The 13,620-nt window shown below is 65.0% G+C and overlaps 1 protein-coding gene across 1 annotated transcript; it reads left to right on the plus strand.

The window, feature by feature from the left end:
- Nucleotides 1–1,116: 1,116 nt before the first annotated feature.
- On the plus strand, nucleotides 1,117–12,006 carry NHERF1 (NHERF family PDZ scaffold protein 1). Its single transcript, XM_062591984.1, has 6 exons — nucleotides 1,117–1,530; nucleotides 8,941–9,102; nucleotides 9,533–9,686; nucleotides 10,329–10,369; nucleotides 10,873–10,971; nucleotides 11,101–12,006. Exons 1-6 carry the CDS (start codon nucleotides 1,141–1,143, stop codon nucleotides 11,263–11,265), a joined length of 1,011 nt encoding a protein of 336 aa, XP_062447968.1. The 5' UTR covers nucleotides 1,117–1,140; the 3' UTR covers nucleotides 11,266–12,006.
- The last annotated feature ends 1,614 nt before the right edge of the window (nucleotides 12,007–13,620 follow it).

Here is a 13,620-nt window from a genome sequence, read left to right on the forward strand (position 1 = left end):
CCTGCCCCGTGTCTGAGCCTCTCCTGGGCTGCTGCGGGCCCCGGGCCGGCCCAGAGGAGGAACGCCCGGGGTAAGGGCTGCGCAGGAATACGCCAGCGCTACTCCCTTTTCCTCTCTGAAACAACAGAAGTGGCTGTTTCATCCGACTCTGCCTCGGCTATTCTTAGTGTCCCCTCCTCGCGTGGCTGCAAAGGAAAAAGCTTCCCGGTTTCCCAAGAGCTGGGAGGGTTTCTGGCGGTGCTGCCAGCTGCTCCCACCCTGCCGCCTGAGCTCGCCGCGCGGCGCCGGCCGGGCCCTGGCCGGGCAGAGCCGTGGGCATGGTTTGTTTTAGCACACGCTAACCCCCCCGGGAGTCTCCTAAATCCTCCAAGAGGAGCAGTCGGCAGCTGCAGGTGGCTCTGGGGGTAGAGAGGAAGGGAGAGCAAAGCCCATCCCGATGCCGGGGCTGCGGGGTGCCCCGGCCCTGCGTCCCACTCGGGAAGCCCACAGAGACACGGAGCGGGGAGGCGAGGACATGGGTCCGGGGGGATGCGCTGCTCGGGCCAGGGAGCCCCACGGGGGAGCGATCTGGCTCCACGGGGAAGTGACTGGGCCCCAGTGGGGAGCAACGGGGCCCCACAGAGGAGCGATCTGGCTCCACGGGGAAGTGACTGGGCCCCAGTGAGGAGCCATGTGGCCCCACGGGGGAGTGATCCGGCCCTACGGGGGAGTGATCTGACCCCACGGGGGAGGGATCGGGCTCCATGGGGGAGCAAGCCCCCGCGGCGGCTCCCGGCGGGGGGCGGCTCCCGGCTGCGGCCCCAGGCGCCAGGCCGCAGCCCAGAGCGGGGGCTCCGGGGCTGTCCCTGTCCCGGCCCCGGCCCCGGCCCCGGCCCCGGCGGAGCCGCGGGGTCGCCGCTGCGGGGGGTGGGGGGGGATCGCGCCGCGCCGGCCCCCCGGGTCCCGGCGAGGAGGGGCGGGGCTTCGCGCGTCCATATTTGCATAACCCCCGCCCCACGCTCCTTATTTGGCTGCGGGCTCGCCCCCCCTCCGCCCGATTGGCCGCCGCGCCGCCCGGGCCCCGCCCCTCGCCCTAAAAGGCGGCGCGGGCGGGCGGCGGGCCCATCCGGGAGCGGCCGGGGCAGGGCGGCCGCCGCCGCCATGAGCTCCGCGGCGCCGCCGGGCCCGCGGCTCTGCTGCCTGGAGAAGGGCCCCAACGGCTACGGCTTCCACCTGCACGGCGAGAAGGGCAAGCCGGGCCAGTTCATCCGGCTCGTGGAGGCGGGCTCGCCGGCCGAGCGCTCGGGGCTGCGCGCCGGCGACCGGCTGCTGGAGGTGGACGGCGACAACGTGGAGGCGGAGAGCCACCAGCAGGTGGTGGAGCGGATCCGCGGCGCGGCCGGCGCCGTGCGCCTGCTCGTGGTGGAGCCGGCGGGCGGCGAGCAGCGGCCCGGCGCGGGCGGCCCCGGCCGCGAGCAGCCGGCGGGCGGCGGCGGCGAGGCGGCGCCGGCGGAGCCCCCGCGGCAGGAGCGGAGCGCGGCGGCCGAGCGGGTACGGGCGGGGAGCCCCGCGGGCTGCTGCTCTGTCGCTCTGGGTTTTTATTTAGCTGTTTGGTTTGTTTGCTTAACGCTCGTTATCGGCTGCGTTGTGGGGAGGGGGCGGCGGGGAGCGGGCTCCTGCGGCCGTCGGGGCCCCGGGGCCAGCCGCGCGTCGCGCGTGGCGTGGAGCCCGCCCGCTGCGGGACCCGTGAAGCGGCGTCCGAAACGCGGCAGGAGGCTGCCAGCGCCGGGCACCGAGCGGGCAGCCGCGGCTCGCCGTGAGCCGGCCAGCTCGCTGCCCGGCCGCGCTGGGGGCTCTGAGGAGGCGCTTCTGGGGGCGCCGCGGTTTGCTCTGGGCTTCGGGTTGAGCCGGTGTTTGCTCCGCGGGCTGGGACGGTGACTCTGTGCCCTGCCTTCTCCCGCGGCAGTGGGCATGGGCGGTAGGGCCTTGGAGGCAAGGTTGCACCTTTATTCCCCTCCAAAAGGCTAGAGATCTCCTTATTAGTGTCAAACATCTCCAGAGTACGATGGAAAGCCTTGGCTGAAGGTAGGTTTGGGGGCTGAGTGCAGTCTTCTGTGGTTTGCATCCCCTTTACCTCGAAGATCCAGCCCTTGGTGCTGGGATGTGCCTTGAGCAGCGTTTGGCCCTTAGCAGGGTGGAAATGGGGGTGACCATCCTGGGAGGGGGGGGACTTTGCACTGTGTGGTCCATAGGGCTTCCTATACGGACACTTATCGATTCAGGAATGTCAGCCTTAAACAGCGCGTGGGAGTTAACTGTTGCACAAACAAAGCAATATAGAGAGGTAAGGAGTTGAGAAATATCTGACCTTTCCTACTCAGAGTGGTTTCTAAGAGACGCATTTGGCTGCCTGAGATAATACTGCTTTTTATTTACCCGGTGAAAACATACGTTGTTTGTTATGATGGAGATGGAGTCTTCCTAGGAAGTAGGCTGGGACAGCTCTTAGGGTCAGCCAGCCCATCCTGGGGGCGAGGAAGCCTTCGTGCCAGCTCTTGTTTTTAGGAACAGGTTAAACCAGCTGTGACAGTTGCAGCAATGCAAGTCTAATAGCTGTGGGCTGCTTCATCGCTAACCAGGGACCCTCCTTGACCAACCGTCTGCAACAGAACCAGATTTTCTTTGTGAAGCGAGGGACCAGGCACTAAAAAGCCAGGAGTGAGGTTTTGTCAGCAGGTTTGGTGGGGCTGGCAAAGCCCCGCTCCGGCACCAAGCACCAAGGGTGCCCCAGGAGGGTCGCCCGCTGCAGGCATTACCATTGCTGGTGCTGAGCCCCTAGGCAAAAGGCTCCCAGGATGTTTTGCTGTGGTCACTTGCAAATCCCTAGCAGTCATGCTGTGGATGCCCAAGCAAATGGTGTTGGGGCCTGGCTGGGAATCACTGCAGGATTTATGAGTGTCAGCTGCCAGCTGGGTGTTTCTCAGGCCTGTGCCTCTAAGAAGGTTGAGGGGGAGCTGCAGTTTGTAAGCAATCTCCTGAGCTGTCCTACAGAGCGAAGCAGGATTCTGGAGGGATGAAGATTTCTCAGCAGGGTGTCAGGAGGGAATGCTTGGGCTTTGGTGCCTCACTAAGCCTTCATCCCCTCAGGGCTTTGCCAAGGAGCAGAAATTCTGCTCTCATTTTCTTGTTGGACTTTAGCCCAGTGTGGGTGCATGTTCCGCCTTGGTCTAGCTGACCCTGATGGGGACATGCTGGCCCGGGGAGCTCCTGGAACAGGCAGGTCTAGTTAAACCCTTGCTTTAATGCTTAATAGCATTGTCTGGTGGTGGAGGTGGCCGTGAGGGGTGGCAGAGCGCCTCCTCTCCAGTCTGGATGAGAGGGACAAAGTGTTTTGTTCCTCGGGAGTCAGGTGAAAACAACCAGGAACATCCCCTTGTCCTCGCTGGGCAGAGGAAGGACCTGTCCCTGATCCACTGGCTGGGACAGTGACGGGGGCCTTGAAGCCCTCAGGAGCCAGTCATGTGCATTAAGGGACAAATGTCCTGTTATCCCAGGAGTGCTGTGGGCTTCACAGCCAACGCACTTTAAGGGCAGGTTGTGCTCAATGATAACTGGAGGACGAAGTCTGGCTGAATCAGATGGTTCCTCTGTGTTGTGAACTGACAAGCTCATGCCACCTATGTGTTCCTGTATCTTTAAGGATCCTCTGTCTTGTTTTGGGGAAACAGGCTGCATTTCATTAAGGTGAGGACTCTTTGGGGGGGGGGGGTGTGGAGAGTTGGCTGGCCTGGGCATGGTGTCTCTGCCCTTTTGAGGGAAGAGGAGGTCCTTTCCCAGGCCTCACCTGAGGACTCTGCTCGCCATGCGTCCTCAGACCTTGCAGCTGACTTCTCCCACCCCATCCTTGACTGTGCCTGTGTCTCGCCTTCCCTGCCACGTGCTAGTGCCGAAAGCCACAGCTGCGGTTTCCTTGGTCCATTGGGTCTGGCTATGTGATCGCTTGCTGCCCAGTGGCAGGCAGCTTTGGATGGGGGGAGCGTGCTGGGGCATCCCATATGTCATGGAGCCAGTGCTTCTCCCAGGCTACCACGACCTTCTGTGGTGTGCTTTCAGCTCAGTCAGCTCTCTCCATGAGCTGGAAAAAATAAGAGACCTAGTAAGTGCAGTTTGGATGAGCTTTGTGCTGGGGACAACGTGCTTTTTGAGGCTGAGTTGCCCTCAAGGGGCTTCGAGGTCTCGCAGCCCTGTGGGAGCGAGAGCCTGGGGAGGCTGTGCGTGGAGTTAAGGAGCATGGGGCTTTTCTGCTGTTGCAGAACAGGAAGTTGTTTGGGCTTGTGAAAGGCTGTGAGAGCATCACAGCTCACCCCTGCGGCCCCAGGCGTGTTTCTCAACGGGTAGCAGGAGATCTTGCAGCTGAGGGCAGGGCCAGGCCTGGGTGCTAGGGACAAAAAAGCAAAGGAGACTACTTGTCCCACCAGCCTGGCCTGACATCCTCAGCAAGTCGCAGCTCTCCTTGCTACGGTGGGAAGATGCTCAGCGTGCTGGAGCTGGCAGGACTTGCGTGGAAAGCTGGCCTGGAGGATGCTCCGTAATGTTTGTTTGCTGAATTACCAGCTTGGCTGGCGAAGGGCCTGGGAGAGGTTTCCCCAGCTCTTCCACCCAGTGGCTTGGCTCACCGCAGCGGAGAAGACCCGGGAGCCAGCCTTGCTGGATGAGAGGGGGCAGCAGCGGAGGCTGTCGGCCCCGGTGCGGCGCCTGGGGGATGCCGAGCGCTCCCTGAGCCCAGCCGAGGCCGGAGCGTGCAGAGAGGGATTTCTCGGTGGCGAGCTGGGAATACACTGGGCTGCCTGTTCTCCCTCCGCTGGCCGCCTGCCTGCCTCCCCGCTCGTGCTCCCCATCCCCCTGCGCCTCGGCTCGCCGCCCTCCCCCTGGGAAGGGGCTCCCGGCTGGGTGAGGACGAGGGGCTGCTTTCCTGGCTGCTCTCTTCCCGGCCGGGTGATTCCCATTGCCGGTGGTGGCCCTCGCAGCAGGGAGGGGGAGATTTGCATGTCTCAGAGTCCTGTTTGCTTTATTGGGCTGGACTTGCCTTTATTTGCTTAACGAGCCTGGAGATGCTCGCTGCCAGGCAGGGCCTGCTGCAAGCAAGGGTGCTTCCCCCGAGGAGGGGCGAGGGGCTAAAACCTCCCACGCTGAGGTGGGATCCGGAAAAGGGTTTAGTTGGCACTGTCGATCCAGAGCCCTTTGCTCTGATCCCTGTGCTCTGGGTGTAACCTGGCTCCTGGGCATAGGGAGCTGCTGCCCCGGAGGCACGGCTCGGGGGACGAGGGCCGCGCAGAGGCACGGGGCGGTATCTGCGGCTGTCTGTAGCCCTTGTATAGGAAAGCTTTGCTCAAATGTTGGAATTGCTGGAGGTCTAAAAAATCTCAGATAAGGAAAGGAAGTTTTAGGGAGTTCCTGAAGGGAGTTTCTGGATTCCCTTCTCAATTCCATCTTAGTGACTGTAAAAACAGCTGCAGGCCGGTGCATGCAGTGCATGAGTGAGGGAGCAGGGAGGGGTGATCCGCTGCCCTGAAAAACGCGGGGGGTTTGGCTCCTGAAAGCCCTCAGGCACTTGTGCATGCACACGGCTGCTGGGCTGGAAGGCTCGAAAGCAGGGCAGCGTTGCGGATGGGTGCCAGGGGTGCTGCCCCACCAGCCTCGCGTGGGAGCCCGCCGGGAGCGCCCCTGGGGAGCACGCGTCCCTCCGGTGCTGGCGGAAGCCTTTTTGCAGCCTCCACCCCTACCCTGAAAGCCCTCGAGCCCCCGCCGTGGGGGGGCTGGTAGGTGCTCCCAGCCCCTGGGGTCGCAGCGGGTGAAGCTGCGGGGTCCGGGGCAGGATTTGCACCGCGGGGGCTGGTCCCCGCCGGCCGCCTTGCCGCGGCTGCCGCCCGTGCTGGGTGCCCCACGGATCCCCTTCCGTTGCTCGCGTTTCCGGAGGTGATGACTGCCTGGGAGGGTCTTGAGAAAGTTTCGTTGAAACCGCAAGCCGTTTGCGGGTGGCAGCTGCCGAAGCAGCGCCCCGAGACGGGCCGGGCTGCCGCGTCTCCTCCGTGGGCAGGGTGCTGTCACCATGGCAAAGCTCTCGACAGCTGCTGCCGGCTCTGCCTGGTGTCCCGGGCTTTCCCCCTTGCAAATCAGTGCTGAATTAGAGCCGTTGTTGTAAGCGATATCCCCCGCCGCGCTATGAGATGCGGGTGAGCGTCCTGGGGCGGTGGGGTAATTCAGGGAGGAGATCCCATGTTTGGGAGCGTTGCACCGGGGGAGCCAGGGTGTAGCTAGGAAATGAATTGAATTCCCTCTCGAGCCGGAGGGAGCAGAACAGGCCGCTTGAAAAGCGCCTCCGGCCGAGCGGTACGTGCCGGGTGTGCTGCAGCGCGGCTGCTTTGCATGCCTTTGGCGTTCGGGGCGAGCGCGTGGGGCAGGCCCTGGGCCGCTGCGCTGGGTCTCTGTTAGTGATTCAGAAATACTGCAGCCTGGTTTGCCTGTGGGCTTGTTGCTTATTGTGGGGCAGCAGGGTGGTTCCTGAAATTTGGGGCTTCCAAAGCTGCCCCGGGCCGGTGAGCGGCTCTGGGGGCGCGAGGCGCCTCTGCAGCGTGCTGTGCGCCCGGGGCAGCCCCTTCCGCAGCGCCCTGGGCACCCGGAGCTGCCGTCCTCCCTCGGAGGCGGCGGGGAAGGGAGGTTGGGAACGTGCCGAGCGGAAGGGGAAGGGTTCGGTGTGCCTTGGCGCCCGGAGCCGCGGCGTCCCGCAGCGCAAGGAGGGCGGGCGGCCTCGGCGGCTCGGAGAGGGGGAGTCGGGATGCGGTGGCACCGAAGCAAAGGGAAGGCCCTGGGCTTCGATCAGAGCCGTGGGGTGGGAACGAAGATGCCTCCCGTTCTCCGGGTACGGACCCTCTCCCAGGAGCCGACAGGACCGGGTCCGAGGGCGGACACCGGGACGCGAGGCCGCGGGGCGCCCGCTCCGCCGGCAGCCCTGCGGGCAGGGGGACATCCCGCGGTTGCCAGCCGGGACGTGGGCGCGGAGGAGCGAGGTGGCAGCCCGGGGTCGCGCCAGGCTCGTCCTCCGCTGGGCTGCTGTCCCCGAGGGAGGTGGAGGAAAGCTTTTAATGAGGATCTGCTAAATCCACCCCGGCGGGGAGCGGGAGGGTGGCTCACGTTCCAGGGGAGGACGAGAAAGCTTATAGAAATTAGGGGTGTTTTCATGATTCTCTGACCAGCTCGCTGTCCTGCTGAGCTGCTGTGGACGGCGTGTGCCCGGCCTCCTTGCTCCGCAGCCCTCGTGCCGCGGGGTACCCTTCCCCGGATCCCTCCTCCCGCCCGGACCCGCGTGTCTGGGTGTCGGAGTCCAATCGGTTGATGGACGCCTCTAACTTCGGGTGCGCTCTGGCCACTGAGATTTCGGGACTCCTACTCCCTGGGGCTGGGGCAGGCGGTGCCGGGTCCCTTGTCGAAGGGGACGCTGCGGTGCAGGTGTGCTGGACAGGAGGAGCCTGCAGGAAGGTGCTGTGTGGCGCCCGTGGCGGCAGGGTGACGGGTGCTCGGGGAGGTTGAGGTGTTGCAATCCTCTCCCCAGCCCAGAAAGCAGCCGCAGCGTGGCCAGGCTGCGGAGGAGAGGGCCGCGCCTGCCCGGGCGGGGGCTCGAGGCACCCAGGGCGGCTCCGGGAGGTGCAACCAGGCAGTGGCACCAGGACGTTGCACAAGCAAGATGCCGGGCAGAGCCGGGCCCGTGCGTCACTGCCGGCGTGGAGCATCTCTGGTTTCGGGCGCTCCAGCTGGGCGTTGCGTGTGTCGTCCTCCCTGGGACGGCGGTGGGCACGGTGACAGCCAGCCTTGACCCCAGGAGGAATGTGCTGTGCAAGAGGAACGGGGTTTTATTGCACAGGAGGACTATAGCACAGGCTGGGCTTATCTGGCGCCATGCGAATGCGTCACCCTCGCTTACGCGAACCGGAGTGCCTTGCGCCTGCCGCCGCGGTGCTGGTGCCCGGGGTGCCGGGAGCCTCGGGACCAGCCCTTCTGGCAGCGGGAAAGGGAGTTTTGGAGATGTCAGTGCACCGGGCAACAAGAGCGGCGCGGTGCAAATCTGACCGGGGTGGGGGAGAATTCATGCAGCACAGCCATCGCGCGCCCCTGGGGACAGTACGGAGCCCAGACAACGCTCGGGGACAGATTAAACGTTAAACACCCAAAGTGAGGGCTATTTGGAGAGTTCTAGCGGAGGTTCAGCTACTGGGGCAGAAAGTACTACCGAAGATGGGGCGCTGGCGGCCGAGGAGGGCTCGGGGCTCGCGAGGGGGCCCTGCACGCCGCTGGGGGAGGCCGAAGGCGCGAAGCCCTCGTGCCCTGGGCTTGGGCTTGCTGCTGGCGAAGGGTCGGCTGCGGGGGGACGTGCACCTCACCCTCGCGGGGAGGGCGCTGGGGACCGCGGCCAGGCCCGTGCCGCGTCGGGGTGAAGCCGGTTGAGCCGGTTTCCCGGTTTTGCACTCGTCGAGGGTCTCGCCCGGGAGTCAGGGCTGGGCTCGGCGTGTGGGGCGCTGCGGCCGAGCCCGGCTCGGCCCCCGCGTTGCTGTCGGGGCCGAGCCCCCAGGAAGCTGGCTCCCCGCAGGGTGAAGCCTGCGGGGGGAGGGTGGAGGTGCCCCGTCGGGGTCGGGCATTTCCCGGGCTGCATTTGCACCCTTGCGTTTGCCGTCACCGGGGCAGGTGGTTGCAGTCCTGCACCTAAAGGACAGAGTTCCCTTCGAGCGTCGGCGCCCCGTCCCCCGTTTCGAGGTGTCGGTGCTTCCCAAATGGCTCGCGCGGCCGAGCCCGGCGCTGCTCTCCCGCGGCAGGAGAGACCCCGGGGGCCCGTCCCGTTCGCGCGCCGGCCCTGGGAGGGGGCGGGCGGCCCGGCGACGGCTCTGCCACGGCCTTTCTCGCCCGTCGCAGGAGGAGCTGCGCCCTCGGCTCTGCCACATGAAGAAGGGCCCCAACGGCTACGGCTTCAACCTGCACAGCGACAAGAGCCGCCCGGGCCAGTACGTGCGGGCCGTGGACCCGGAGTCGCCGGCGGAGGCGGCGGGGCTCTTGCCGCAGGACCGCGTCGTTGAGGTACGCCGGCACGGCGCGGCGCGGGGCTGCCGGCGGGCACGGTGCCTGCTGCGCCCCGGCCCCGCACGTGCCCTGCCTCGCGCTTCCCGGCAGCTCTGCTCCTGCAACCCCGTGCTAATCGCTCGGAGAAAATCTGCTTTTAACGAGGTTTTGCTGGCTTCTCCGCTAATCCTTGTGAGCCTCCGCTCGCCGGGCCGCGCCGCCCGCCTCTTCCCCCCGGGTTTGGGGGCCGCGGGGCTGGGGCGGGAGCTCTGCGGCGCTCTCGGCTTGCCGCTTCCCGTGGATGCGAATAGCGCGGCTGGAGCGTCGCGCTGCTCTGGGGTGCCCATCGCCCGGGGGCCCGCGCGGTGCTCCCGGGTCCCCCAGTGCCCCCCCAGCGCCGCTGCCCGGCCCCCCGCGCGCAGCCCTCGCCCAGCGCCGCGTCCCGCAGGTGAACGGCGTGTGCGTGGAGGGCAAGCAGCACGCGGACGTCGTGGCGGCCATCAAGGCGGGCGGCGACGAGACGAAGCTGCTGGTGGTGGACGTCCTCACGGACGAGTTCTTCAAGAAGTGCAAGGTGGTGCCCTCGGAGGCCCACCTGGCAGGTGGGTGGCTCGTTGGGGGGGGGCCCCGCGAGGTGGCCCGTGCTCGGTGGGGCCCGTGCTACAAATCGCCGCCTCCGTCAGCCGCGGTAGCGCTGGCCCTCGCTGCGTCACCTCGTCCCCAACCCGAGGACTCTGCTCCGAAGGAGCTGGGCGAGAAGCAGGCTAGTGGGTGAGAAGCCTCCAGGCTGTTGGAGGAGGCAGTTTCGTTTGCACTCAAGGCCAAACGCTGCTTTGACACCTGAATTCGCAGCGCAGGGAGGGGGTGGCACGCGGGGTGCCGGCTGCGTGGGGAGGAGCGTTTTACGGCCCTGCCGGTTACAGTTCGACGAGGTTTACGGCTCGGGGAGCGCGGGGAGGCGGGCGGGTGCCCTTCGCTCTCCTCCGCAGCCTCCGGCCTCGGCCCCCTCCTGCCGGGCTGGGCGGGGGGGGGGTCCCCGCGGGCGGCCCTGTGCCGGTTTTAGCGCCGATGGAGATCTTCGGGGCTGGAGGAAGGAGACCGAGGCGGCCGAGCGCTCGGCTCCTTCCATGCCCGCTCTCCGGCAGCGTGGGGCGGGCTGGCTGGACGAGGGGTAAATCCGCCCCGGGACCCCCGGGGGCGGCACCAGCCTCCCCGTGCGCAGCACCCGCGCCTTGTTCCCGCAGGTCCCTTGCCGGAGCCGGTTGCCAACGGTGACGTGGGGAAGGTAGGAGGTCTCCGTCTTCCCCCAGGCCGAACCGCGCGCGTGGGCCCTGCTGGTTTCGGCATCCTTCTCGCGCGGGGACCCAGAGCCCCCCTGGACGGGGTGGGGGTCGCTTGGGGCGCTGAGCTGCGACTGCTCCTCTCCTGCCGCCTCCGCCGCGGGTCGGGGCAAGCTGGCCGGCAGGGCCGGGAGCCCCTACACCCGCCCCCCCCATTCCTCCTCCTCTTCCTCGCCGCCTCTAATGGCAGCGGCGGGGGGGTCAGCTGGGGATTAATCCTTCCCGGCCCCGGAGGTATTCTGGTGCGGAGCTCTCAGCGGATTATGCGTGCTGGGAGGAAGGATTTCGCCCCCGCGTTTCGGGCTCTGGGGGGAGCGCTGGGGTCCGCGCGGAGCACGGCCCATCTGTCTGTCCGTCCGTCCTGGGGGTGGGCGGCGGGATGTCTGTCGTGCTGGGGAGCCAGGGGTGGAGGGCGGCGACGTCCCGCTGACCCTCTCCTCCCTCGCAGGAGAACGCCGCGGAGCCGCGGCCCCCCTCCGTGTCCGACGGCCCCTGCAGCCCCGGGCCGCTGGCCGCGTACCCCAGCCTGAGCGAGACGCACGGCGAGGTACGGCCCGGGGGGGGGGGCGGGAGGGTTCGGGGTGCAGCCGGGACCCTCGCCCGGCTGCGGGCCCCCCACCCCACCCGGGAGGCGCCGTGGGGCTGACGCAGCTCTGCCCCCCCCCTCTCCCCGCAGCCGGACTCCCAGGAGGACGAGAAGGGCGACTCGGCGCCCGGCTCCCTCCTGGACCTCGACATCCCGCTGGCCGTGGCCAAGGAGCGCGCGCACCAGAAACGCACCAGCAAGCGGGCGCCCCAGATGGACTGGAGCAAGAAAAACGAACTGTTCAGCAACCTGTGACGGCCGCGGCGCTGGGGGGGGGGGGCGGCGCGGGCACCTCCCCGTGGGGGCTCCCCCCACCCCTGCCCCCCAGCCCCGGGGCGGTTCGGGGCCCCCCGGGCGCTCCGCCGGCTCTGCTCGGAGCCCCGCCAACCCCGGTAGGTGTAAGCGGAGCTTGGGGGGGGGGGGGAGCGGTGATTGGGGGTGACCCAACCCCACGCCCGACACTTCTTGGGGTCTCGCTTCCTCCTTTTTGCCCCTCCTCCCCCCAAAGCCATCTCTGTTAGAGCCCCCCCCTCCCCCACGAGCTCTGCATTGCTGCCTTAGGCTTTTTTAGGCATCTCTTAGCCGTCCCCCTCTAGCCGAGGACCAAATGTGATTGCTTGCAGGAATTGGTGCTTTTGCCCCCCGCCCGCCCGTGCAGGGTGGCGGCTGCAGGCCCCCCCGGCGCCCCCCGGGAAGGGGGAGCGTCCGGACCTGGCACCGCAAGCAATAACGATGGCGATGCCCGCTGCTGCCCGGAGGCAGCGCCGATCAGGGTTTCAGTCCGATGATGCTTAATTTAAAAGCTTCTCCAATAGACTCCGTCTATTATTTTTTTTCTGAAATAGGTTTTCCAATCACACCAGGGTCTTTCTTTTTTTTTTTTAATATATTTTGTGGAAATTTTCCTGTGGATGTTTTATTCCATGTTTTGTGATCAGGTATTGTACTGTTGAGCTCGAGAAATTCTATTTACTGGAATAAACCTTTCTGACTTCACGTGTCTGCTTAAGGGTAAATCCGGCTGCTGGGGCAGCCCGGCCGCCCCGGGGCCAGGCGGGAGGAGCGGGGACGGCGGCATCCGGCACAGGTCAGCGCCTGGGGGTGGCTGAAAGGCTCTAATGTGGGGTGGGGGCGGTGGGCCGGGGTGTCCTGGGCAGCCCCCCAGGGTGCAGTGCTATTTTTAAGCATGGGCTGTGCTGGGCAGCTTAAGCGCATCAGCGCTAAGCCCTGCTCTGGCCGCATGGGAGAGTGGGAAGGGTGGTGGGGCTGGGCCCCCCTTCCCTTTTATTATTATTATTTATTTATTTAACGCCTGGGCGAGGGCTCGGGCACAGACCGGACTTTGTTTGGGGTTGCCAAGGCGCAGGCTGGCTCCGGCGCGCCGGCGGGGAGCGTTGCCTGGGACCCGGGAATGCCGAGCCGGGCGCTCGCCAGCTCCGGAGCAACCGCCTGGGGCTCGGGGGGCGGCTTGCCCGCCGTCGCTGGTCCCCGGGCACGTCTCGGGGCGGCCCCGGGCGCTGCGAGCGGTGTCCGACGCCTGCTCCCCTCGGCCCTTGTGTCCTCCCCTGCGCACCACGGCCCCGCGCCATTCCCCCCTGCCCCAGCTTGAACCAGAGCTTCCCTGGTAGGGGGATTCCAATAATATTCCTGGTTGTTCTGGAGAGACAAAAATACATTCCTGCTTGCAGCTGGTGATTGAGAGCGCGAGGCTTAATAACCCTTGTAGCTTTAATCTCAGCTCTAAGTAGAGCTGCTCTTTACTTTACTACCGCCCGATAAAATCCATGCTAAATGCTCACTCATTGATTAAAATGTTATGATACACTATTCCTACGCTTGGTTTTAATATTAGTCACAGGCATGATGCGTTTAAATGAACTAGAATTGGAAAACTAAAATCTCCCAGGCCCTAAAAATACAGGCAGAATGAAACTGAAAACTCCATGTTCTACCAGTCTCTAATCCCTGGGCAAATCTTAAATCTATCCTCTGATACTTCACAATTGGAACAAGTAATTCCTGGTCTAGGATTAGCCATTATGGTTACTGTTATAGTGGGGAAAGCGCACAGGATTTTCAGTTGCCCTCCTTACCTACGCTTTCATTTTAGCAAGGTTCCTCGCTATGGAAAGCATGCTGACAAGGGGCAGGAAAGGTCAGATTAAATAAGTGCATTTTAAAAGTCTGTCCAGTATGAGATCCAGTCGAGTGCCTCTTCCTGAGCAGTAGATCTTAAAGTCAGATATATCACAGTGCAGAATGGTGAGCTCATTCGCACCCCAAGGACATCTGCTCCCAGTACAAAGTGTATTTTTACTGCATTCATCTTAGTGGAGAGCAGTGAACTGAGCCTCCAGGCTCAATAAAGCAAGTGCTGAGCTGCCGTGAAGAACGTGCTCACTATTTTGTTTCCTTTCAGATGTATTTTCCTCCCACTTGCCTTAGAGGCAGACAGATAAAATGGAAGTGAAATCACCACTTCACTGACAGCCTGAGGCGTCAAGGTCTGCGCTCGTGCAGATGTCAGTGCGCCAAAGCAGGGTCTTGAACCCAACCACAGTATTTTATCTGAACAGCACCCTGCAGCTGTCGGTTCCCCAGGTTATTTAG

Source organism: Rhea pennata, chromosome 19, assembly GCF_028389875.1.
Source record: "Rhea pennata isolate bPtePen1 chromosome 19, bPtePen1.pri, whole genome shotgun sequence".
Classification (NCBI taxonomy): domain Eukaryota; kingdom Metazoa; phylum Chordata; class Aves; order Rheiformes; family Rheidae; genus Rhea; species Rhea pennata.